Here is a 27770-nt window from a genome sequence, read left to right on the forward strand (position 1 = left end):
GAAGTTCCTTCCTGGTTTAGTTGTTCGATATGGAGACAGTCATGTGACCGCAGTTACAGTCTGTCACAAAAATTAGTATACGACGTTGAAACCAAAATGTATTAGGGATAAAAACACTATAACTAATTGAAAACAACAAACAATTAGTTTTATTTGATAGACACGAAGGTTGTCTTCGGTAATAACAATTAAAAGTGCGCAATATTTGCATACGTTAGGAAATGTACTTTTCGAACCCAAAAATACCAAAATTTATATCGCAAAAGTTGGTATACAACAGAGAATTCTCGTGAAACTGTAAAAATATTTTTGATATTTTTTAACAAAATGAAACCAAATCTGTATTTAAGATAATCAATGACAGTTGATAATGACAGTTATAGTACTTATAGTGACAAGTCCAACCTACACTGGATCGTAAAACCCACAAAAATCGGTAATCTACAAATACAACAACTGTAGCGACAAAATTCCATGTGTTATGTCCTTTTATGAATTGTAAAGCCAATATGGGGTGATCTTGATGGAGTTTCAACTTGCCCTGTTTGGGAATTTCTTGAAGGAAACCTATACGTTTAGGGCCATTGTCCTTTTTCATATTCCCAACAAAAATAAATAGTAGGAGAATCTCAAGTTCTGTTGTATGCCCTACAGTGATACTCCATCACCACAGACGGATATGATAGCTTTCTCTGCAGTTATAACGCATCGATTGTGCAAAAATCTTCTGTGTTCGCTTTACTTAGGACAAAAATACAACTAAACGAATCAGTTAGAAGTAGTTCATCAGACATTAGTATTACATTAGACACTGTGGACACGGGAAACGTGTCCGATACTGCTAAAAGGCCGATAGTTCAGTATAACTGTAGCGCTTACAGCGGAACTTAAGGTTGTGACAAGTGACACAATTTGTGAGAAGATTAACTCAAAACATACAAAATGCAAAATACATATGCTTAAAGTCCACACGTTTGATCTATTCGACTTTACTTACACAGATCATCAAATTTCAAAGTGCAAAGAAACTCTATTGATATTTCTTAATACATATCTAGGCAACAAATACGTTAACAGCTTTTCACTTTCCACTATATTTACTTACAAACCTATTTATGTACGTCCATAACAATTAATTCTAGAATCGTTGCTTATGAAAATCGGATCAATGTTGAAAGCAATTCTAGAATCTTTGCTTATGAAAATCGGATCAATGTTGAAAGCAAGGAAGTTCAAACGGAGTAAGTAGAACCACTATATAACAAGCAATTTACGGACGAAATTTGCTTTTGGGGACGAAAGCCCTTGGCGAGTATATAAAGAACATCCGAAGAACAGACCAGCCGTGAGACGAACTTTTGACTTTTTGTATAGTGCATATAAGACACCAGGAATTATTAGCATTACACTGTGCAACATTTTAAGGTAACCTTGTGCAAACAATACGAACCTACGATTTTTTGAAAGTACAGATCCAAACGACAAGAAATGCTAGTTGGGTTTGTTGTGTCAGATCCAGCTCGGATTTTATGACCCCATCTAAACATGGTTAAAGGGTGTTAAATTCGTGTTGTGAAAGGTCAAACTCCTATTCGTTTCTGGGATAAAGGCCTGATAAATGCAAAAAGTGCAGTTTTAGCCCGGTTTAGATGAGGCCATAAACTCCGAACTGGATCTGACAGGACAAAACCCTACTAGGGTTTTTGTAGTCTAAATATGTACTTTCAAAAAACGCATACTAGAAGTTGTTTGCATTTTCAGTGTTGCATAGTGTTATATTATTGATCGCTGTTGTTTTTGCGTTTTCTGAGAGGACATGTATTCAGTCAAATCAATCAATGAAGTCGATATACTATTGATTTAGTAGTCCTTTTCCACTATTTCCATCGTTGAAAAATGTTTGATTTTGCCTGGCCGGGGAATCGAACCCCCGACCTTCTGCGTGCAAGGCGGGCGTGCATACCATTGCACCACGGTGGCACCCAAAATTTAGAGATATACAATTTCGATTTATAGCAAAACGAGTCGAATCGTTTTCCATCACATACCTGATTAAAATTAAACGAATTGCGAAAATGATATTGAAGGAAGTAAGACATTTGATAGCAGATATGTCACTGATATAATAACTTAGAAATTCTAGGAAAGTAGTTGAATGTATGCGATCAGTTTTCACCGAAGGCCAAATTAAAAAAATTATCACACCTAAAGCGATTCATTATACCTTGGACGATATTTCAAATGCAATTTGTCTGCATGCAGCGGGACCAAGAGCTTATAATCATTTATATCAAAAAGGATTTCCATTGCCATCAATTGCCACATTACATCGTTGGTGCTCCAAAATTAATATAAATGAAGGTATTTTAAAAGTTGCAGTGAAATTTATGGCCCATGCAACAAATATGAGCCAAGAGGATAAAATTTGTATACTCGCCTTTGATGAAATGAAAATATTAGAAACGCACGAGTATGACAATGTTGGTGATTTCGTGAGAAAACCTTGTGAAACGGTCCAAGCCGTCATGGCCAGAGGTCTGTGGAAATCGTGGAAACAACCCGTTTATTATGATTTTGACAGACCAATGAAAGCTGACATTCTAAAGTGTATTTTGAAAGAACTTCGTGACGCTGGATATATTGTAGTGGGTATAGTTTCTGATATGGGCTCATCAAATAGAGCTTTTTGGAATGAGATAGGTGTCAATAAAGGTATGGTCATTCTTTTAAGTGTTTGTATTCATTATATAATAATATATCCTTCAGATCGTCCATATTTCCAAAATCCAATAAATATCCAGGAAAGGATATTTGTATTTGCCGATGCTCCCCACCTCCTTAAATTGATAAGGAATCATTACATTGATGAAGGATTCATAATCAATGATGATTTCATAACTACAAGGACTATTGTAGATTTGTTGAAACATACATCCTGTAGCGATATGTCAATAGCATACAAAATAAATAAGGAACACATTACTGTGTCTGGTACTGGTATGTACACATTTTTAAAAATTATTTAATGAAACACAAAACGATTATGTAAAAGAAGAAAAAGGGTTAAAGTTCGGCCGATAGAGGCGAACTTCTCTGTAGTAACAATCTCTTACTAATTTTTTGGTTACCGTCAAAAGTCAGCAGTATTAAAACGCTTACGAAATTTGTACCGTAATTTAGTGGTCATAACAAAGTTTTCGCCAAGTACTAGTGTAATCATCATTTTATAAACCCAGAAGATCATATTTGACGTATACGCTACACATTTTGAAATCGAGTGGATTTCGTAAATCTAAACGTACTATTTTCCTTTCGTAATTATACTAAAATCACCATTTACATACAGTCGTTCATTTACTCAAATAGTGACGTAACTCAAAAAATGCGTTTTCTGTATTTCTATTTTTTCTACCACTTCCGATATCTCTAAAACTCGACGAGTTGCAGCTCTTTTACTACGAGTTTCAACACAAACGTTTTTGAGGTTATGAAGCACTAAAACACTTCAAATCATGCTTGATCTTGCACAGAAACGATATCTGGCTATCAGGTTGAAAAATAAGGGCCAAGTAGTTATTTTAGTTTTTGTGTAATAATAATGTTTTTAGGTAGGGAAGTCAAACTTCAATCGCCAACTCAAAACGCTTTTTTCTCGATACTGGATTTTTTGAGATGTGCCATTTTATTAGTAAATGAGCGATATGTATAATCTGTTTTGTTTCTCTGTAATTTTAGCAAATTAGTATATTGTTTCATTGTGTTATTAGAATTTGTAATTTTATTCTACTTTTGGTAGCGCGCCAAAAAGTGAAGCTGGCAGCGCAACTCTTCTCAAACACGACCGCAAAAGCAATTAGACGCTGCGATTTTCATGGATTTGACATATATAAACCCAAAGAGACAGCCGAATTTTTTGAGTTGGTTAATGACTGGTTTGACTTGATGAATTCCAACATTAACACTTTCAATTATCCCGGAAAGGTATATTACAAAAACATATACATATTCCCTTGTGGCATTCTAAATACCCTTTCAGGAACCGTTTGGACTTAAAATTGAACAACAAACCGAAATATTGAAAAAAATGAAAGATATAATGGCACAGCCGATATTACCAAACAGGAACTCACTCGAATTTTTTCAAAAGGGAATAATAATGTCAAGTAATGCAATAGAAATGCTTTACGGATACCTAAAAGAAAAATACAATATGCAATATATATTGACGTACCGCCTCAATCAGGATGTTTTGGAAAATTTTTTTGGTGCTATACGAAGCAAAGGAGGTATGGATGATCATCCATCTCCAAAACAATTTAAATATAGGATGAGAAAATATATTTTAGGCAAGTTTCAAATCATTCTTTTTATGCCCTCAGGCTATATGCATTTTCGATCATAGTATGATTGGAAGAAACCTGTTTCCGTCCGTCCGGCTGGAGCGCAGGAAAACTCTCAAACGGATGAACTGATTTCTTCCAATATGAACTATATCGAACCTTCTCCCACTCGAAATTTGTCGCACAAGTGATTTTAAAGACAAGTCTTGTATCGCTTGGAATATGTTGTTTTTTTACAGGGTATATCTCTGTCGGCAAATCTTACTGAAACTCATTAACTTTTAATATGTTTATACGATATTATTAATATATTTCAGCACGCAATACGGAAATTCTGAAGGAAGGTAAGAATGTAGCAAATGATTCGACAGATTGTGTACCGCTATCGCCTGAAGCAAATGTAAATTTTTTCAAAACCGTTGACGATCATCTGGATCTTCGAAGCTCTCAGAAGGAAATATTCCAATTCGAAGATTTTATAGAACTACCTTCATGCTCAAGCGCCACTAGGAACGATACAGTAAATGATCCATTACATCTCGACACCCCGGCACCATTAGAAAACGAAGATTTTGAAGATGGCAATTTTGAAGATTGTATAGAACTACCTTCATGCTCAAGCGCCACTTGGAACGATACAGTAAATGATCCATTGCATCTCGAAACACCGGCACCATTTGAAAACGAAGAATTTGAAGATGACAATTATGAAGAAGTATCATCTCAGATTAATGACATTGGGCTAACCCAAGGGGACGCTCTTGAAAATGAAATAATTAAACAACTGCATTTAGTTGACTACGAAGAAAATATTAATACAAATTCGTTCGTTGACACACTTTCAAAAGGATCATTGAAGAAACCATCCCAATTTTTTTTAAATAATATACGGAGTCTTGAACGTGTCTTCATCTCTATAAACGGCTCTACCATAGATCATAATTTTAATCTCCAAAGCCGGCTTTTAAATTTGAGTCATAATGTTAATTTGTCAGATAAAATTAAGAAGTACTTCTTTAAATGCCGAATGTACTTCAGGATAAAACATCTCAATCAAAATATAAAAACTAATAAAGCAAAAAATAGATTAATAAGTCAGTCAAAACTTAAAAAAATAAAACTTTGAAAAGATGTTGGAGATTTTCGTACTCTATAGCTATAGTTATACACATTTTTTACATATCAAAACCATTGTAAATTTCATTTTCAAATTTAACCAAAACCATTGTAAATTTTATTTTCAAATGTATTATCTTTATTACCTTAGAACTTAATCTACATTCATTTTATAATAATAATATTTTTCCATCTTAAAAATATACTACTGTTAATTTAATTTGTATTTCAACATTCGTCCTCATCTCTTCTATAATGGCATATTAAATAATTGCTAATAATATAATACAGTTTAATCGTTTTTCATTTTTACATTTTGTAGGCATACAGATCTGCTAACTGCTTTCAGATATAAAAGGTAAATATCGTCGTATAGAATATCTACATGGTTTCTTAAAGACTCGCATCTAATAAAAACAGCTCATTTTACTAAAAAAGATAAAAACGACCAAGGAGGGATAATTCTGACTTTTGTTGGTGCCCAAATAATGTAATCTTTTTAATTTTTTACACTTCTTCAGCAATGTGAATCTCTTTTATATTAGACCACCATAAAAAGGACTGAGATTTGAATTTTTATTTCTGTCAATAAAAGTTGTTTTATTAGACAAAGAGATTATGTTGATTTTATAGAATTGTTGCATTATGGCGAAAATATTCTCACAATTAACTTAAAAACTTCCTAAATATTCAAAGGCCTTCTGCAGCATTTTAGAACGGTTGGCAGCACCTTTATTGATAATAACAGCAAGGTATTTCTTATCGAATTCAACGTTGTTTTTCTTAGCGAGAGTCTTGGTACGCTTGTCAGCAACAAAGCAGATGATTGACGAACAATGGACAATGTTAGGATCGCCTCGCACAAAAACTTGTGTTGGTCATCTGGGATTGTTGAGGCGAGTGAATGTAGATTAGGTTGAAATGACAAAGTAACAAGGCCACGAATATGAACAAGCTCATCTTGTAAACGCTTATAACTTCAATGCCGGGGATGTTACGGAAAGCACAAAGCAAATCTTCACCGTCGTGGTATACGGTAAGGCGCCAACGACTTCGGCTATAATCGGGTATGGTACCACGGCCAGCACGGAGACGTTCAAATTTCTACACCTAACAAAGAGATCGTTTGAAAATGAATAAATAATTTCCAAAACTGAATTTCAAAAAAATTTATTTTATAAAGGAACGTCTTCATAAACCGAGTGGGAAAAGGTTTTGTAATAACATATACCACGACCACAGTGTATAAGCTTTTCACTGGTAAACATTTATTTTAGGAGACACTAACATAATGCTAATGGAACCAAACAATCAATGAAAGTCCAAAAATTAAATATAGTTATAACTTGATGCCTTTTGTTATATGTTTTATATTTTATTACTGTCGAAAATCAGTGTAGCGTGAAAGTAAGGTGTATATGGACTCGGTTGTTGTTGTTGAGGCAGCATAGATTTGATGCAGTGTTGCCGATGACCGTAAAACATTTGTCAATCCGGTACAAATAAATCATTGATCGTTCAATCGCAAGCAACAATCAATCCTAAATAAAAACAAGTAAGAGAGCCCTATAGTCGAATGGGGCCGACCATGTTGTACCCTACACCACTTGCCTGAACATTATATTTGCACGGAATTTATTTTATATTATTGCGTCACGTAATATTTTGTTTTAAAATTTGTATTAAAAACGAAACTAAAAGCATTTAAAAATAGCATTATGTGACTTTTGCCGAATTGACCAAAGAGAGCATCAGTCAGGAATTATGAAATTACTCCGGAAAAAAATGTACGGTTGTAATATGAACCGTGAAACAACCTTCGGCAAATAAATTATACAAAGTTTGCAAAAATCAGAAACTCTTTGCTAGAGTTATCATGCTGATTTGTCATTTTAGTTGGTGTCGTCAAGGTTTCTTGATGCTTTTAGGGCATTATCTCAGGAAGTATGGCCTTAACTTGTACCGCCGGAAAGAAGGACAATCATAATGATTTCGAAATTAAGTTTCGCGTACCTTATTTTGTTGGAATATGCCCCCAAGAATTCAAAATATTGAACAAAAACTAAATTTAAATATTTTTCCACCAAAATGAGGGTAAATTTCACCCGCTAACTACTATCCTATTATTATCCAAGATGATTGTCATTTTCATTGACCAAAACTCTTACCTCGTGCAAAAATGTTTCAGCATCGAGCTATAACTGCGATATTTACCGTGATTATTATTCCACTACACAATTAAAACTGTGGGGTCCCAGCATTAAAAACACTGTTATCTGACCACATACATCACCTAATTTGTATCAATGGAAAGGTCAAGAGTTCCACTTTCAAATATAACTTCCGTGGGTGAAAATAAAGATATAGTCATTATATTAACAATTTTACCAATTTTAACACAAACGTTTTGGTCCATTTAACATGTTAAATATAATCTGACCATTATCAGGCATATTCTTTATCGTAAATTCAAACATTACTTAAAATTTCGCGCCGATCATACTACCATGGCGGCATAAAGAGTCAAAACAAAATTGGATAAAAATTTGTTTTTGGTCACTTTCACCACCTAAATATTCCACGATCATCGGCAGAAACTTTAGGGGTCCATTCCTGTCTGAACCCGACCTCCATACAAAATTTTGTGAAGATTGGTTCATAATTGCGGCCTCTAGCGTGCGTACAATTTTTAACGGACGGACGGACACACTTCCCGAAATCGCTTTATCTCGTCGAGATATGAATTACGACGAATATTTCGCGTTGTTACATGAATGGGGCAAGCATACGACCGCCACAGAACATGCCACGGAAACGGGTAATACGTGCAACAACACGAGCAGTACACCATTATGCAGCAGCACACATTCAATAAATTTATAAATATAAATCCATTTATCATCACTCCGGCATAATTACTTACCGGCTTGTTGTCGTTGATGATATCAGGGGGAGTGGGTAACTTGACAGTGTTTGTCTTCCTTGATTTGCTTGTTTTCCGAATATACTGAAAACTGACCTTGCTTGCGTTTGCAAAACTCTGCAATAGCTTAGCTAGAATAACAAAATAAATGTTGTTTAATGTTGTGTTCCACAATTTACTTTCGTGTCGTGAGGACGAAATGTCGATCTGAGTTTACATTTAGCTTTAATTTTAGCGAATTTCCACACAATTTCTTAATTTCTATATTTTCACAGACCGTTTTGGGCATGCTGTTCACCATTTTTCTTGGCAAGTCCTTCCAAACGTATCATTTTGCAACCACAGAAACGTCCACCATTTACCAGTAAAAGATCGAAAATGAAAACTTAACACAAATTTTCCCGAATTACGACCATATTTTCGCGATATCACTTGACTTTTTATTTCCACAATCATCATTCAATTATGTACAATAAATAAAATGTAAACAAACAGTCTTGTTGTCATTGGCATACAATTACAAAAACAACATTTATGTATACTCGACACAGGGTTGTATGTGACAGCTCAAGGACGGTTTTTTGAAATGAGATTACCTTGTATCATTGTATCATGAAATCGATGTTGTTTAACAATTTTTATTTTTTTTATCTAAATTTACCGGAATTTCGTTAATTTTATTTAATTATATTTAAGTTAAGACAAAAATATAAAAAAGAACGAAATCGCTATCATTAATTAACTCTTAGCAATCGCAGTTTTAATAAAGGAAACTGAAGTGGATACTTTTGACTGTGATTCACTGTATACACTTCACCCCGGTTAACTACCTTTCATAAAATTCCAAAAAATTGAGGCAGTTATGCGGGAAAGGCAGTTACGAAAATCCCGCATAACAACCGCATGTGGGTAGTTACAAAAATCTCATCTCAGCCGTATAAAAAATGACAACAATTAGAACATAATCGCCAAAAAAACAAAACGGCCTATAGTAAAAAAGTCTTAAAATATATAAGTTATATTATTTAATCAATAAGAAATTTAGTCATCAGTGAGCATAACGCCATAACATAACACTGCACATCTTCATCACAATTCACGTAGTCGTCGAAATTGATTTTCTCATAAATACACCAGTGCGGGTAATAAACCGAGAAAAACATTTTTAACTGTTCTTTTTGGGGAAATATTTGACGAGCAAATATCCGAGTTGGGTACTTATAGAAATGTAGTTAAGCGGGACAGTTTGAACTTATTTATATGAATAAACTTTGGGGATTCAGATTGTGAGGCAATTAAACGGGAAAGGCAGTTAAGCAGAGAGGTAAATAAGCGGGGTGCAGTGTATTATTTTTAATTTTAGTCATACAAAGCGAACGCGCCAACAATATATTTTTTCTATTTGAAAATTTTGCCTTTTTAGGCGAAGATCATTTTTAGTATTGATTTTTTTTTAATTTATTAATCGAGCTTTTTTATGATCTATAATGCAAATGAAAAAGGAAAGCCGACGATTCGAACCCACACACCCACCACTATGTTTGGCTCTGAACGCTAACACGCCGTGACAACTTTTTTCCTGTGTTTTTCATTTCATACTCAATATGAAAATCTGTTCTGTTCTGTCAGTGTAATTTTACCCACACATAAACAATTTAAGCGCTCGCTATTCTTGGTCGGCTATAATTTAGAGCGGCGCAGCATCGGGTATAATCACAATTACAGGATAATAATAATAATAATAATAACAATAATAATAATAATAATAATAACAATAATGATAATGATAATGATTATGATTATGATAATGATAATGATAATGATAATGATAATGATAATGATAATGATAATGATAATGATAATGATAATGATAATGATAATGATAATGATAATGATAATGATAATGATAATGATAATGATAATGATAATGATAATGATAATGATAATGATAATGATAATGATAATGATAATGATAATGATAATGATAATGATAATGATAATGATAATGATAATGATAATGATAATGATAATGATAATGATAATGATAATGATAATGATAATGATAATGATAATGATAATGATAATGATAATGATAATGATAATGATAATGATAATGATAATGATAATGATAATGATAATGATAATGATAATGATAATGATAATGATAATGATAATGATAATGATAATGATAATGATAATGATAATGATAATGATAATGATAATGATAATGATAATGATAATGATAATGATAATGATAATGATAATGATAATGATAATGATAATGATAATGATAATGATAATGATAATGATAATGATAATGATAATGATAATGATAATGATAATGATAATGATAATGATAATGATAATGATAATGATAATGATAATGATAATGATAATGATAATGATAATGATAATGATAATGATAATGATAATGATAATGATAATGATAATGATAATGATAATGATAATGATAATGATAATGATAATGATAATGATAATGATAATGATAATGATAATGATAATGATAATGATAATGATAATGATAATGATAATGATAATGATAATGATAATGATAATGATAATGATAATGATAATGATAATGATAATGATAATGATAATGATAATGATAATGATAATGATAATGATAATGATAATAATAATAATGACAATGATAATAATAATGACAATGATAATAATAACCATCCGGAAATAAATTCCACAATAGATGAATCCGAAATTCAACTAATATCACAAATATTACATTTCGGATTCGTCTATTGTTGAATCGGATAATGAAGTAACAATGGAAAATGGTTCACAAGACGCTATTTCAGATTCCAACCAACAAAATAACGACGTACAAGATTATATTTCAAATTCGTCTATTGTTGAATCGGATAATGAAGTAACAATGGAAAATGGTTCACAAGATCTTGAGGAACGAGAAGGCAATACAATAGATTTTAGTTCTTTTCGAAATGATCTCACCTCAGATGACATAGCAACGCTAATAACATTAGCAGGCTCTACTTGCTATGATGTTCTAAGCAATATATTTAATTGGACGACACCATTATCCCAAGTTCTAGAGGCAAGATATTCAAATTATCGTAGAGGATTCGATTTGGAAACACAACAAATTATTAGACAAATTATTGAAAATAACCCAAATCTCCAACAGTGTGTATTACACATAGATGAACTAAAGATAAATCATAATGGGATTCAAAAATCAGCTTATGTCTTCTTGCTGCAACCTTTTTTATGTACACATGATCCTATTATAATAGGCGTTGCGTCCGAACCAACACCTAAAGGAGAGGATTATTGTGAATATTTTGAAAATTTCCTCTATGATGTTTATAAAGTCACTAGAGATATAGGGGTAACCGTAATTATGACCGCCACCGATGCAGCAAATTACCAATTAAAATTTTTAGAAGTTCTACGGTCAGGACGATATCGTCGACGATATCCCCGATTACGTACATTTCTACATATTGTTCCGCCTAATGTAATTGATCCAATGTACTGGTTATTTACCTTTACTGTGCACTTTACCCAGTAAAAAGTGACAGTGAATGGTGTAAAAGTCGATTTTGACAAATTTGTTAAGCCTCATGTAGTTATTCCAGACTGTTTTGCTTTTCATAAAACCTATTGTTATGATTATTTCCATTTTGAGCAATTTTTCCATATATGTATATAATAATATAGTTATTTTCTTAATGTCAAATGATGATCCAAATGCTCAATTACAGTTTGAAGCTACGAAAAGTGTTCTTGAAAACTTGTTACCTTTTATAGAATTATTCTCAAATGAAGCCGATTATGATAGAGCCGAAAAAATAACTATAATTACAAATGCGATCAATTTTCTTTCTGGCATATCATATACCTGGCAAGGAACAGATATCAACAGAAAAATCGTTAATAGTTTGCAACTAATACGTCGCTTTTTAATTAGTCATGATTTTTCTATAAACAATTGCTGCACTCATTTTGTTATAGAACATTTTTTTCATAAGTTAAGACAACGATTAAAAAGACCAGCTACATTAGACAATTTACTTTATATAAAAGCAAGGCAAGACGAGATTTTAAAAAAATAAAGTCATTTCATTCACAATTATATTGGTCTGAACATAACTTTGCGAAATAATAACATTGTCATTTAAGACATATACAGTGAGTGTCAAAAATATTCGGTTTTCAATTTCACCAATAATAACACCTCAGTATTTTAGAAGCCCATGCCCAATATCCAAAAAACCAAATACTTAAAAAAATGTTGGTCCTGTGGCAATTAAAAAGTGCATGTAACATGGATCCATGGCAACCCTATAAGCGAGAATAACAAAGAAAACGTTGTTAACCCTGTTTTCTATGCGTCAAAAATATTCGGTTTTTGTAACTTTTGTTAAATATTTCGCCAAAAAACAATGGGCTTATATATATATGCCTATATTTCCTGAGGATAATAATAATAATAATAATGATAATAATACATGACAATGATAATAATAATGACAATGATAATAATAATGACAATGATAATAATAATGACAATGATAATAATAATGACAATGATAATAATAATGACAATGACAATAATAATGACAATGATAATAATAATAATGACAATGATAATAATAATGACAATGATAATAATAATAATGACAATGATAATAATAATGACAATGATAATAATAATGACAATGATAATAATAACCATCCGGAAATAAATTCCACAATAGATACCTAAAAAATATAAAAAAAATATACATAGCGATTATGAATCTTCACGTAGGGAGCTACTCACAAGTGAGTTGCAGTTCACTTTCACCTGCTCGAGCTATTATGATTGAGCAGGGAGGAGCACAAAAAGTGAACAAGGGTTGACAAGTCGGAAAATGGAAAATAATGGCGCGACTTGTGAACCCTTGAAATAATAATTTGTGTTGCCATACCGTCATTTTTTGCACAAATAACTTTGAGATTAATTAATTCTTATTTTTTGTATAAAAAATAAATAAATGTTCAAATTAATAAACATTTCTAGCAAGAAAAATGTCAGTTATTAACAATCCACTGTAAAAGAACATGGATATTGGTAAAAGAAAATACAACATTAAAACAACATGGCAACATCTGTAACAGCTGTTCTTTTGTTTTGGCAGATATGTGAAAATTGTTTATTTACACTGAAGAATTCGTGAAATTTATTGGAAAATCGTAAAAAAGTGAACAAATGTCGTTTAAAAACGTCATTAAATGGCTACAATAAGTAAATGTTTAATGTTGCATTTTGGGTGATAACAGAAATGGCAAATTCTGAGGAATACCAAGGAAATGAAGTGGAAGTTGTGTTTAGCACCATCTCCCATTCTTTCCAAGACTGCGACCCCAAAAGATCCAAATCGTGTACATTACTCTCTCTAGGAATAACAATTGCAGACATGGGTTGCTCCTGATTGGGTCCTTGTATAGTTGTGAGCCGCTTTATGCAGAATGTACCTTTTTGATCTGTCCATACCTGAAAACTCGATTTAGGCCTTCCTTCACTGATACATACCACGGGCAACGTTTTAGTTACAGTACTTGCTCGGGCATTACCGTGAGATAGGGATGGCTCTCACGGTAATGCCCGAGCAAGTACTGTAACTAAAACGTTGGGTGGGTTGGCCCGACACACTAGGTCCATCAAGAATGATCTTCACGTTCTAGAGAGGGAAGCCCAACCATATTGGATAGAATCCCTTGCTCAACAAGCATTTCAAGTAGTTTTGAATAGCTTTCACATAGTCGCAGGTTCTAATGTAAACAAATATAGTGTGAATAAAGTCCACAACAAACCAGAGTAGTTTTTGCTCAACTATACTTGGGATATTGCAGTCGTCTAAATTCTTAGGCAAATATTGATAGCACCATGCACAGCACTCTGCGTCTTTTAATGGTGCGATGCCAAACCTAGTCATATAACTCCAGTGGATAGTTACATGCCATTCTTGGAACTGAAGGTAGACCCAATTTTGTACCAAATTCTGAAAGAATTCTGAGATTCAGACCGAATTCGTAAAGAACTCTGAAAAAATGTTAGCGGTCAATGTCCTAAGCTTTAAAAAACAAGAACATTCGTTTTATGCAACTATAAACATTATGGTAGAAATTTATAATAATGATATTTCTTTCTTTTTATAAGAATAAAAACAAAAACGCCCATTTGTTTTTAAATTTTTAAGTTGACCTCAAGCCAAATTAAAACCAAAGAAAATAGCGTCCAAAGGTCAACAATAACCTCACAACATAAAAAATCTCTTATTATTTTTTGTTACTTTCAACCTAAAATACAATTAATTATCATTACAGATACAAAATATTCCTATTTTTTAAAATAAATGTTCACACTTAAATTTTTTTGTTCAACTCACTTTGATTTCGGTAGTGAGAAATTTCAGCAGAAATTTGCCTCTTTTTCTCACTTTTCTTACATTTGTAATAGCTAATTTTTTCACGAACGTGAGTTTTGCTCACCCTCTTGTTGTTTATAATAAGGGAACAGTGAGAACATAACATCACTCACGGCGATATGATGTTTATAATAGGGGAGGAGGCGAGAAAGAGAAAACTCACGGTGAGAGGCCGTTCATAATTGGGCTGATAAAAAATATAAATCGTTGTAATCAGCCCCAAGTGCTGTCCGCCAAGGCTAAATGTGTTTTATATACAGGAGGTATGTTTAAGGTGTTTAAGGTCTCTTACCCAATGCCACCTTCTGAATATGTTGATCAGCAAAATCTGCCACAAATCCTTGAGCATCACAATGCACAGTATCCTTGCCGAACATTATCAATTTTCCTGTCTTTGTTACAAAGGCCGAGGTGCCATTATTACAGGCGGCCTGCACAATAACATGACCCTCAATTTTTGAAGTTATCAGTTTACTTTATTTCCAAGTTATCAGTTTACTTTATACCTAATTTGAAAATCCGTTAAGGAAGGGAGAATAAATTGATCACTGAGGTCCTGATAGGGAAATAGTGTCGTTTGTTCTTTAGAGATAAGTTTAAAGTGTAACAATAGCTCTGTTCCTTCACGTGCAAGAATCTTCAAGTTTTACCACTTTTTACTCGAAAAACGTTCTCTTGCAGAAGTATACAATTCATATGAGGAAGTTTGCAACTTTTACTTTTTACTATTTAAAAAATTAAAGAACAGACCAATTGTGCTAAACAACAAATACCTCAACCGAACGAACGCACATGATTCGCCTATAGTGTATGTTTCCGAGAGCTCTGATATCAGAGTTTTTTTTTTCCGACGTTTTCCGAGATTTGCCGATTTCTCTGCAAAACTTTCCGATTTCGCTGGAAAAGTCCATACACTATTCGGAACGAATTCGGCAACTCTGAAATATTCTTCATAATGGATGGAGGTACTTCATGGCGTCGTTCTGATAGGTAAATATATGCTATGAAAAACAATGTTGCCTTGTTTTCTTTATTGACAACAACTAGTGGATGACACGATCAGACAAATGAAGTTTCTTAAAACAAATAATACACAAAAATATACATATATTACAAAATAAGTAGTTTATTTATAAAATTTTATTTCTTCTTTACATAAGAGTATAACTCTGAATAACTAATGAATGTATTCCAACTTAAACGGATGAATGATTAAATAAAAAACATGAAAGAAAAACTACGAATGAATTCAAAATTGTAAAACAAAAGAGGGAATTTGTACTATGAAGAAAGGTACTTAAACTAAAATTGTGGCGTTGTAGTAGCAAGTCATTGCCGGAGCTGTGACAACCATTCAAGAGAAGTGCCCGTTTACTCCTTATGTTCAGTAACAAAGTGGTCTAAGCTAACTTTAATGTCCTTTTTGTAGGAGTTAGTATAGTAAAAAAGGTATTCGACAATGGATTCAGAAAAATTTTGAATGCTTCTCATCGATTATGAACATGTGTGTCCTTTCTAGAACATGAAGACCCACCCCTATATATACATATATATATCGAAGAAAATTGTAAATTTTCGAAATGATCTGATTTTTGAGAAACCACTAGAATGGACGGAATTTTCGTTGTGTAAAATATCACAGTATATATTACATCTTTTGGCGTGTTGGGAATTGAAACTCAAGATAAGTTTAATGATTTATCTATGCCTCTGATCATTCGAGTATGTTGTGGGATGGCCTTCTGGAAACAGCTAACATCAAAGCTCATGACCGGTCCGTTGGCATGACAAACTGTTTGCCTTCTATAGTGGTCAATAATTACGTAAGCATGCAACATTTGCTTAAACAATTTCGGCAGGGATTCGTTAGTTTTTGAGTAGTGGGAAATTTCCAATAACTGCGGTTAATACTTTCATGTTTTTTGTGTGTTTGTTTGGGATTTTCTTGCAAATTGTTCCTAGAATCGATCTTTAGATGTGGCGCTGTATTCTAATTCGTTGAGAGTTTGAATTTCTTGAAGTTCTTGGAATTTTTCATGATCGCGAATGTGAGCATAATTGGCAGACAGGCACATTAAATAATGGACCAAACTTAAAATGACCAATAATGTTGCTAAGGTGGCCAGAATAAACATGACTTCAGCATTTTCAACACCATCCTTACAGAAGGCTTTAATTTCATAGGGTTCACATATTTTCATATCTTCTTGTTTGGTACTCGATGGGAACATGAAATCTGTAGATGGAAAAAGGAGAAACTGTTATTGAGATTCGTTTGGGGTTATCAGATCTTATACTTACGAAATTGTGTTAAATCTATACAACTGAGAGAGCGTTCAACGCTTGAGCACATATTCCAAAACATGGTGTATATGAAGGTACACACAACCAAGAAACATAATATCAAAGTCCAAACAAAATTGAGCAGATATGTTAGGCCCATGAGCTGAAATTTGAGAGAAAATTTTGATTAATTGAAATGGATCTTACTTATTTACATATGTCTCTGAAGGTGCATATTAACAATTCTCACAATTCAATCGCTAGATCCTCAAGACTTGGAGAACAGATAAAAAACGTTTTTTTCTTTTTTGAAACGACTGACCACCGACCGACCAACACAAGTGCAACACAATAAAAAATCTTTAGTCGGCTTGGCTATTGGCCAAGTATTGAAGGAAGTGTGAAAAACGGAATGTAGAAAAGGTATTCAAATACTCGACAGTTTTTCAACTGCCACTCCAATACTTGTCAAATAACTCCAAACCTTGTTATACCCTCATCCTTTAGGCTAAAGAGGTTAAACACACTTTCATACGATAAAAATGTGCCTCATAGAAATACTCGTTTTAGACTCTTAGTTTGTTTGGACGAAATCCGTTTCAGACAATTTGGAGTCGATTTAGCAGATAGACAGATCAAAATTTGACCGTCGTAATATTTTGTACAAACTTAAATCAAGTTCGAAAATGGGCCCTTCTGGTTATCACTACAATGATGCGCACGTTAACTGTCGAAGGGAGAAACCGATGTGATCTATACTTTGCACATCTCAATATTTCTACCAGAAATAGATCAGATCCGAATATGGACTATATCGGTCCAGACACAAAATTTAAGCGAAGTGCATCCTAAGGCCTGCGCTCGAATCGTTTTTATTTATTTATTTTTTTTTTTTTGCAACAGGTTGTTCTCGGGCCAACTTTTATAACGGTACGGTAACGGTTTTTCTGGGGCAAGTCCATACTTCCGAAAGCCTTAATAAAAAAAAACTGATCCAATTTTGCATAACGTAATATCTCTTCGAATTTTACATTAAATTCTAATATGTTTCCATCGGTCCACTCCGTCTGGACGTTTTTGCTACAATAGTACGCGTTTGAACAGAGCGTACCGGACCACACTTTGGGGTACCTCTGTAATGACAATATCCTGTGTACAGCGATATTATGTTTTTGTGGCCAAGTCCATGCCTCCTGTCATAATATTCCAAAAGCTCTAAAACTTACGGTGACTAACTAAAATGATGGTGGGCGCGATAACTATCGCAAGGTACTGGTTACAATCTGTACCAACATTTCTAGATTATACAGTAGTCGAACACATACAAAATACACATACATATCCTCGAATGGACAGAAACCGAACTTTGTAGGCAGGAGGGACACATGTGAGATTTTTCATGTAAAATCCCTTTTCTAAACGTTACTCGACGTTCATCATTTGAACACAGCCCGTTGCATTTCGGAGTGCATTGTGTTGGGCAGTTTCTGCACTGAGCTAATGAATAAACGTTTAGATGCGAGCAGAGTAGTTCAAGCGTTTTATGATTCGTTCCCATAAATTGTGTACCGTAAAACATAATAAGGAAGTAGTGATAAACTGTTCACCTGATCTTTCAATGATTTTCAAATACATACCACTGCACAAGATATGCGACCACCAACTCGTGTTCTCCAAGCTCGATATACTTTATAACGTGTTGCTCCGGTTGCTAGGAATCCAACGAATAGGATCATAAAACCCAATGCAGCCATTGTTCCGCCAATTATTACAAAAATCATACGAACTGTTTCAATCCTTAAACGAAAAAAAACAGTTATTTCCTTCAGGTCCATAGACACAAACTAAAATGACTTACCATATAAGACGCAGATGAAACACTTGATCCATCATGATAACCGTCAAGGATGCTCCCCGGTACATTGTTCCACAGAATATGCCAACACCCAATAGGCACATAAGTGTGGCTATTAGGGTGGCATACGGGACTCTCGCCATACACGACTGACAGCAGTCTCCTGGAAACACAAATAAATTTGAAATACATTTTATTATATATTTATATGATGCTATTTGGTTTTTGGATACAACATCTATTTATGATTTTGATACACAACTCCTACAAAGAAGTTATTAAAGTAATTTGCTTTTTAAAAACAAAAAGACGGTGAGAGTTACCAATGTTGGTTTTATTCTAGTGCTAAGAAAGAGGTTGATGATGTGTTGTGTTTCAAGAAATTCCTTCCTACCTTCACCACCATCACGTTCTGTGTAACGATCAATGGATGTATCTGAACGATGTTGTCTTCGGCGATTGCCGTTTCCACTGTAAGGTCTTGTGTTGTAGGCACGCGTAAGAACACCATCATCTTCAAAGTTGGTTTCCAATAAAATTTCTTCGCGTGGATCAGGCACGCGATTTGGATTATTAACGGCGGTGGGAGAATACATTGTTTAGAACGTTCGTGGAGTGTTTTTCTTTTACCACAAGATATGAATAGGGAGACCACACTTCATAACATGACTATGACAAGAAATAAAACTAAATTAATTATTGTGTGTGTGGAGCGTAGAAGATGCGTAAAGTTCACGAAGGTCTGTATTTTTTAACTGAATTCATTTCCCCCATTTGCTTTTGTTTGTATGTTGGAAGTGGGTGACACATTCTACTATCATTTCACAAGTATACCAATTGCACAGTGAAACAAAAAGGTTATGGACGAAAAATAATATGGAAAAATAAAATTTTAAGGTAATGTTTGAAGAATAGTAGAAAGAATAGTGTTGTTGAAAGTAGGTCCACTAAATTACATTGAAAGTGTAAAGAAAAAATAAAAGCATTTCTAATAATTAAATTTAAATTTAAAAAATCTATAAACCATAGATGTTGTTAAATTTTTAACAAGATTTTATCCACTGTGTAATCATAATCTCACATATTATTATCTTATCAATAACTGGGACGGCTCTCACAAGTGTCTTTATTAAGATAGAAGTTGCATTAATGAGTGAAATTGTACGAGTATTTGTTTTTTCGGGAATGTAGGTGAGTGAATATCAGTTTTGGCATAATATTATTGTGAATCATGACTCATAAGACTTTATTTACTCGTAACTTATTGTTGTTCATGGGTAATCAGTTTGAGGAATGTGGATAAAGCCGTTTTGTATAATGTGAAACCGTTATATTTTAAATAAAGTTTCAAATATAAATTTCGATAGGTCTTAAAAAGTATGTAGATCTAAACAAATAGACAACCAGAGGGGTACAACGCTTGTCGAGCAAATTGATAGCCCCACATTTTACACGGAAAACAAAGACCTAACGAAGGCCTTCCATACCGTCAACTATGCCAAGCTGTTCGAGGACATAATGAAGACTTTCCTTGAGCCGTGTTTGAAATGTTGGATAATCAACAATGCAATTTGAGGGATTCAGAAAAAATAAGTGAAAATCCCATAGAGTCAAACTGGGACTTCCCTAAGGCGGGTTGCTATCTCTGGAACTGTTTAACCTCCACCATTTTGAAATTCCACACCTCTCTAGACGGCGTAGAAATCGTAATGTATGCGGATGAAGATATTAGTCGATGGTGTCCTCATTCCGACAACTAACTACCCCAAGATATTGGGTATAACGTTCGACAGCATGTTTAAGTCGTCCTCGCAAACCACTGCTATTTAAGACAAAATCAGAAGTAGGAACAATGTTCTCAAGTTACTGGGGTGCTGTTAAAAAACCCTTGTTGACCTCTTATAAATCAATATGTAGGTCTACGGCGCCAATTTGGATGCAAATTTTCGCCCTACGCTGTGGAGTAATGTACAAATCTGCCAGACGCCCCCTCATGACACCTATGGAGTTATTTCATGAGGATATGAAGATTTTATTGGTGCATTAGCACAACAAAATGTTGGCGATGCTTCGATGTTATTGCCGTGAGCATCCCTGTCATAGTCTAGTCAACCAGACTTTCCCCACTCAGGCACGTGGGGAGAGTCCTTCATAATCTAAAGAGAGGGAGAGAGAGGTCTAAAGGGACAAACGAGAACCTCTATATCAACAAGTCTATCAAGCAGGCTTGAATAGCATTCACATTGATGCAGTTGCGCAGGCAGTACGAAGATACAATGCGAATGCTCGGAGATCAACCCAACCGATGATTGCAAAGGCAACCACGAGTGGTTTTAGCCAAATAAAGGTCCGGACATGTAGGCCAAGCATGGTCACATTTGGCACGGCGGTGCCGATGATTTTCGGCAATTTACACGCACATGACCCGAATGCACAGAAAGAGCCTACAAAAGAGAACAAATGTTTTGATTTGTTATTGTTTTATGGCTTGCGTGAATACAAACTTACTAACACACTGTTACAAGTTGCCATTATTGTGAATACATTCGCATTTTCTCCCTTCTATTTTTGGTCAAGCCTACATTGTAGGCTCCCCAATTCGTATTACGCGCGAACTAATGGCACGATACCTGTAGTCCTGTAGTGAATTTGGGTGGGACCACACCACACTCTGCATTTGTTTAACTAGCTACATAACCCCTTCTCCTATCACATTATTCTTTATGGATGCAGCCAATTTTTGAACCTGGACTTAGAGGAACCAGAAAATATATACGAACGAACATATTTGCTACGCTGCAAATGGATTTGTTCTTAAGACGATCGTCATCATAACTCTCCATTTGATCGTTATAGCTATCTCCATTTGATTTACATCATCCACTGAATCATCTTTTCAAACACTTGTGCCTCCGACCAATACATTACTCTGGGTAATGTCAGAGTCTTGCAGCAAGAGATGAATAAACTTACAGCACAACGGGAACAATAAATTCAGCAACGATATGGAATACATTTGAATGTATAGTGCTGTTGAAAGCAGCCTTATATGAGGGATAATATATAAGTTCCTGGTCAAACAATGAAAACGCGAATATTTATCATCAAAAAAAGTTTTATTGTTTTCTAAAATTTATCATCAAAAAAAGTTTTATTGTTTTCTAAAGCATTTTAAAATATGATTGTGCTCAAACCAATTGATGAAGAACATTTTCCACTCCGTTTACAAACGTGGTTGGAAGCGTTCACCACAGCATGTTCTGGCGATATCTCGTTTGTTTCGGGATCATACGCATAGGTACTTCACATTTTTTTATTAGCAAGCGATGGAGATAGCGCAATGTTCCAATATAAAGATATATATCTCAAAAATGGTACAACCTAGGAAAAAATTATGGCTTAAGAAAAGTGGAACAAGTTGAGTTTACCAACTATGGAAGGAAAATTTTTTTAAACTTTCTCCTATGTACAGGAGCCAATCTCGGGCACGGGAACTCAATTTTCTTTTAAATTAAAATTTTTCTCTAAGTAGCCGGCCTTTGACAAGGGAAAATTCGGAACTTCAGAGGGCTATATCTCGGGAAGAATGGACTTCCACAACATATGTTATATATATTTGTGATCAGGGTGACGAGACCTACCTGCTAAAAAAGTTCATTTTGATCCGAGCTTAGTTGGCCAGCTCGTCTTATGCCAGAAAAGTTTAGCGACTGATCGCGGATCACCTTCCAATACTTACTGGTGTTGGCCCTTGGGGTCCTAATTACAACGACATGCATTTTGTGTTGCGGAATTCCATAGTTCCCGAGTTATGGGCCTCTGAAGTTCATAAAATTCCCTTGTTAAAGGCCAGCTATTAAGAGAAACAATTTAATTTAAAAAAAATGTTGTTCCCGTGCCCTAGATTTGCACCTGTCCATAGGAGAAATCCTTAAATCCCTGGCCGAAGGCCGGCTAATTAGAATTGTTCCAAAATTATAAAAGGCAATTTTGTAAAGAATTTTCCCAGTTATAACATTTTCTCTAGTCCCATTACGATAGCATTCGCCGTTTTCAAGCAAAAGCTGAAATACTAAACCGCAATTTTTTTAAAAATTCCCCCGTTTTCAAGCAAACTCTGAAATCCAAACCGCCATTTATTTAAAAATCACCCCGTTTTTTATCTTTCTCATTTACGAACATTCAAATTTCAGAATCCGCAAAAACTTTTCAGGTGTAGGCTCCTTTCATTTAAACTTAAAGTCTGTCTGGTTACTTTCCCAGCAAGAATTATCCAGCAAGAACTTTCTCAGAGAGTAAGGGGTTTTTATTCTCTTTTGCTAGAAAATTGTAAAAAGTAAACAGACACCTTCGCAGCAAAAATCAGCAAGCAATCAGCTGACTTGCCAAAACAGAACAATTTGTCCGCCAACAAAGGAAGCAAACACGTTGTATTTTATTAAAAATAAAAAAGAAAATGAAACAAAAAAGTATTTTTCCACTTTACAAATTTGTTCTCCATAAAACAATACAATTAGACTATGTTATTTCCACAATAAAATTGTTTTTAATGTTCACAAACATAAATCAACAAAAAACTAAAAACGGCTGATTGATTGTTTTCAGGAAGAAGAAGAGCTTGCAAGTGCTTGCTAGAAGAAATTTGTCTAGCAAGAATTTGCAAGCTCTCAGTGAAAGAACTGTCAAAATGTCTCTCTCGAATCGCTCTCTTTTGCTGGTTTTTTGTGTTAACAGACGACTTCCAGCAACAATTGGTACAAATTGTTACAAATTTTAGGGTAACCAGACACGCTTTAGTTCAGGCGCATCATGTATAGATTACGTTGTGAATGCAACAACAGGAAATAATACTTCCTGATTTACTTTAGCTAAAAGGGAAGTAAGTAAATTGTTACACAGTAGTTACACATCATTAAGAAGTGCAAGGAAGTTTGCAGTTATGTTTTGCAAAAACAAAAAGTGCGGAACTAAAGATTAAAGAGTCAACGCCAAAAACACTTCTTAAATAAAGTATAAATTAAATAATTTAAGAATATTGTGTAAATTTATAATAACTCCAAAATCTACACAACTTCCTTGCTGCCTCAAAAATTATCGAGCTTTAATTAAGGCTTATTCACTTGAAATTTTCTTTATAGACCCAATACGCAAAGAATACAGCGAAGAAGACATAGGAAGTCAGATACATATCGTCGGTGTCATGCTTAAGTGTTCCATACGCCATTTGCCTGATTCGAGAAAAACTCAAGTTAATGTTTAAGGCCATACAGGATAAAAATGGTGCAATAATCCAATACTTTAAGAGCTCAGTTCTACTTAACTAAACTCATAGAATATATCAGTATTTTATTTTATTCAGATATCTGTGATAGTCTAGAAGTTATGGCCAATTTTTATAATTGCAAAAAGTTGCTGAATTGTTCCATGGAATCTTTTTTTCGTGTTTTTGGCAGTTTGTGTCACATGGAACACATTTTGTCACATTTCAACCAAAACACTTTTTATCAATAGTGTTCCACCTCCCTTATATGAAGTGCTCTACTGTGGAGTTTAAAAATCAGGACTTTAAATGAAACATTTATTTTTCTTATATAAATACAATAAGGACCATAATTAAAGGTTTCCTTAAGATTTATTTAAGGGATTGCCTCCACTTATCACTACTTTTTTGTGGTAAAAATTTCGATCGGACAAAACGGATTGATATTTTGCATTTCTAAGCTAACATAAAACATTTAAACGCGATTTTCTTATAATACCATTTTTGTAGTCGGTTAGCTTCAAGCCAAATGGACGTTTTTGCGTATATTTTTGTGGACTTACATCAAAATTTTGTCTTTAAACAAGGGATTTTTTGATTAAACGATTTATAAATTTTCGTTTTCATATAACAATACAATATTCAAAAATATTTGAATTTAGAAACTATTATTCTTCAGTTTTTAAACCAAGTCCTTTATAAAAATTTGTTCCATACGCCACACTTTTCCGTAACTTGGCAAAAATGGGCAATTTTTTGTTCCAAACGCCATCATTTTTGGTGCGGAACAATTCGTTTTTGTCTCTTTTTGTTCCATACGCCAAACGACATGGATATGGAACTAAAAAGTTTGAAGTTGTTTTGTTCAGTACGCCAGGCTTTATGGATATGCAACAAAACGACAAGATTTTCTGGGTCACAAAGCGGATATGGAACATACTGGCATCTGAATATCTCAGAAACTATAAGAGATAGAGAAAAACCGACCAAAAAATCCGAAAGAGCATGGTTCAAAACCTTGTAAGGTACCTTTATCTCAAAATGTCAAAAATGGCGTATGGAACACTTAAGCATGACACCGACGATATGTATGTTTTGGAAAAACAAATGCTTTTGTAGAGTCAAGTTCAGATTTTTCACTTTCAAAATTTGAACATTTCGATTTAAGAATTTATAAATAATTTTACACAAGAACAGATTATAATTTGTAATCGAATATCATCACATAATACGAAAACCTACACAATTTATTTTCTTTGCAGCACACCGATCTTCAAAACAAAGACTTGTCAAGCGTTAATTAATGCTGCTTAATGGTGGCACTTTTAAGCCATGTACAAACAAATACAGATGCAAATGTTTACTACTCTTATATGCTCTAGTATTTTTGATTGGGAGTGGTCCGTATCAATTTAAAACAAATTGCCACTCCTTATTAACCACTTGTTTGAACAAAAATCCTCTTTACTAAAATATTTCAAATAATTTTCAATTTAATTCACAAATAAATACTCACCCATAGTTTAATGTGCGTTTATTGTCAAAATGTATAATGAAAGTAAATAAGAAACTTGTTTGGTGGTGGCTTAAAAACGTTGAGTTGTCCAGTTGTTGTATGTATTCATGACAAGCTTGGCTTAACAAGTGTTTGTTTTACATTACTTTTATTTTTCGTTATGATAAAATTAAACATAAATAGTTATTTTCTTTGGCTATTTTAATGGTTTATTTTGTTTATTTTTTGTTTCAGTGGTAGTTATTTTAAATTAACAAAATACAAAACAAAATAATGAATGAAATGTATTGAAAACAATTAAAACTCCAAACTCCAATTCAGATGTGGAAGCGAGTCGATTATTGGTCGGCGGCGCGTCGCCGTTGATTTTTTTTAGTTTAGCCGCCGCCGATTATATCGGCTCAAATCGGCTAAAAATCGCCGCTTTAAACTCGAATTTGAATTACTATTGTTTCCCAACAATTACTCTACATCCTTTTCCTCCACTGGCAGCATAATAGATTAGCAATAGATTTTTTTGAAATGAAGTATCGAAAATATCTAATGTTGGGAATATCGATAGTTTGCCAGCTCTAGCTTTCATGTGATGAACCACCGCCGCCGAAAAAAGCGATTCGCTTTGTTGTCTGCTCCAATTAGAAAATAGGGAGACGTAAGTCGATTTTCGATTAGTCGACTATTGGCTGTGCAAAAATAATCGATTATTCCTAATCGACTTTCGATTTTTTCATGTATTTATCAGCAAGTCCAGGGGCTGGATTTTTGTTCTATGAAAAATTGAAATGAAAAATATTTCCTTTATAAATTTTTTCATTTGACAGTTTTCTCCTTTATAAACGTTTTCATTTCACATTATCATAGAAAAAGAATTGAGCCCCAGATATACATTAAGCAATTTTTTTCTTGCGGTACTTGCAGAATTGAAACATCATCAGAATTTAAACATCACACTATCATTCAAAACTGACAGTCAACGTACTTTTACTTTTACGACAGTTTTCTAATAAATAACAAGTAAAAAAGCGTTAAGTTCGGCCGGGCCGAACTTTTCATACCCTCCACCATAAAATATTCTGAACTAAAATGGAATAATTAGTTTTCATTCCTGTCCCCAACTTTAAGTGGGTACGTTAAAATGTCAGATAATGTACATAAATTGCTTCATTCGGGAGGCCCTTTTTTATGGTGCCTATATCTAACTGAGTATGTTGATAATTTTTGGTGGGCGAGAAATTGGGAGGTACCGTTATATAGGGGTTATAATAAAACATGGACCTATGTTGACAGTTTTTGATGGGAGCCTTTAATGTCAAATAACTCCTAATTCGGTTAAAAATTGTAGCTAGAATCCTCAAAATATTGAAAATCGGTACATAACGTGGGAACTTCAAATGTCATTAACAGATAGTTCGGAGTTATGTGGGCTATACGAAAATATGAACTTAAATGAACAATTTTTGTTGCAGAATTGTTGTTGGCTTTTAAATTTCAAATTACAGAATGTAATTTGAAAAAATCGGGAGGTTTGTTTTGGGGCTATACCAAAACATGGATCTACGTGGTTAAACATTTTAAGTAAAATCCTAAAAGTACCGAAAATCGGGAAGTATCGTTATATTGGGGCTATGTTGAAAATTGTTGATGCAGATGTGTGGTGACCACTACAAACTTCAAATGTCAAATTACAGTTAGTTCGGTTAAAAATTGTAGCTAAAATTGCCAATTACTGAAAATTGGGAGGTACCGTTATATGGGAGCTATATCCGAACATGGACCTATGTTGACAATTCTTTATGGAGAGGTGTTGTGACCACTAAGAACTTCAAATGTCAAATTACTGCTAGTTCGGTTTAATATTGTAGCTAAAATCATCAAATTACTGAAAATCGGGAGGTACTTTTATATGGGAGCTTTATCAATACATCGACTTTTCTTGACAATTTTTGGTGGAGAGGTGTGGTGACCACTAAGAATTTCAAATGTCAAATGTTCAAATTACAGATAACT

General features: G+C 33.8%; 2 protein-coding genes across 4 annotated transcripts in view; both read right to left on the reverse strand.

The window, feature by feature from the left end:
* PIG-K (Phosphatidylinositol glycan anchor biosynthesis class K) overlaps positions 1-27770 on the reverse strand; it is a 478228-nt gene that overhangs the window by 21473 nt on the left and 428985 nt on the right. The gene's annotated exons all lie outside the window — the stretch shown is intronic.
* Positions 15952-26103, reverse strand: M6 (neuronal membrane glycoprotein M6). Of its 3 annotated transcripts, none has more exons than XM_073972545.1 (6): positions 25764-26099; positions 19382-19656; positions 18991-19150; positions 18770-18929; positions 17151-17295; positions 15952-17085 (listed from the first exon to the last, which is right to left on the reverse strand). In XM_073972545.1, the coding sequence occupies exons 2-6, from the start codon at positions 19581-19583 to the stop codon at positions 16808-16810; spliced, it is 945 nt and encodes a 314-aa protein (XP_073828646.1). In that variant the 5' UTR covers positions 19584-19656; positions 25764-26099; the 3' UTR covers positions 15952-16807. The 3 variants fall into 3 exon arrangements, with proteins under 3 accessions (XP_073828646.1, XP_073828647.1, XP_073828648.1); XM_073972546.1 differs by lacking the exon at positions 25764-26099 and adding an exon at positions 20069-20174; XM_073972547.1 differs by lacking the exon at positions 19382-19656 and having other exon boundaries at positions 25764-26103.

This window comes from Musca autumnalis, unplaced genomic scaffold, assembly GCF_047663935.1.
Source record: "Musca autumnalis isolate F117 unplaced genomic scaffold, ASM4766393v1 scaffold_3, whole genome shotgun sequence".
In the NCBI taxonomy this organism is placed as follows: domain Eukaryota; kingdom Metazoa; phylum Arthropoda; class Insecta; order Diptera; family Muscidae; genus Musca; species Musca autumnalis.

Excerpts from the sequence above, each read along its gene's own strand:
- M6 (XM_073972545.1), bottom strand. The coding sequence starts at position 19,583 with ATGTATTCTCCCACCGCCGTTAATAATCCAAATCGCGTGCCTGATCCA. Across the intron at positions 18,930-18,990 it reads TTTCATCTGCGTCTTATATG|GATTGAAACAGTTCGTATGA; the intron begins GTAAGTCATTTT and ends TTTTCGTTTAAG. Across the intron at positions 17,086-17,150 it reads TATAGATTTAACACAATTTC|ATTTCATGTTCCCATCGAGT; the intron begins GTAAGTATAAGA and ends TTCCATCTACAG.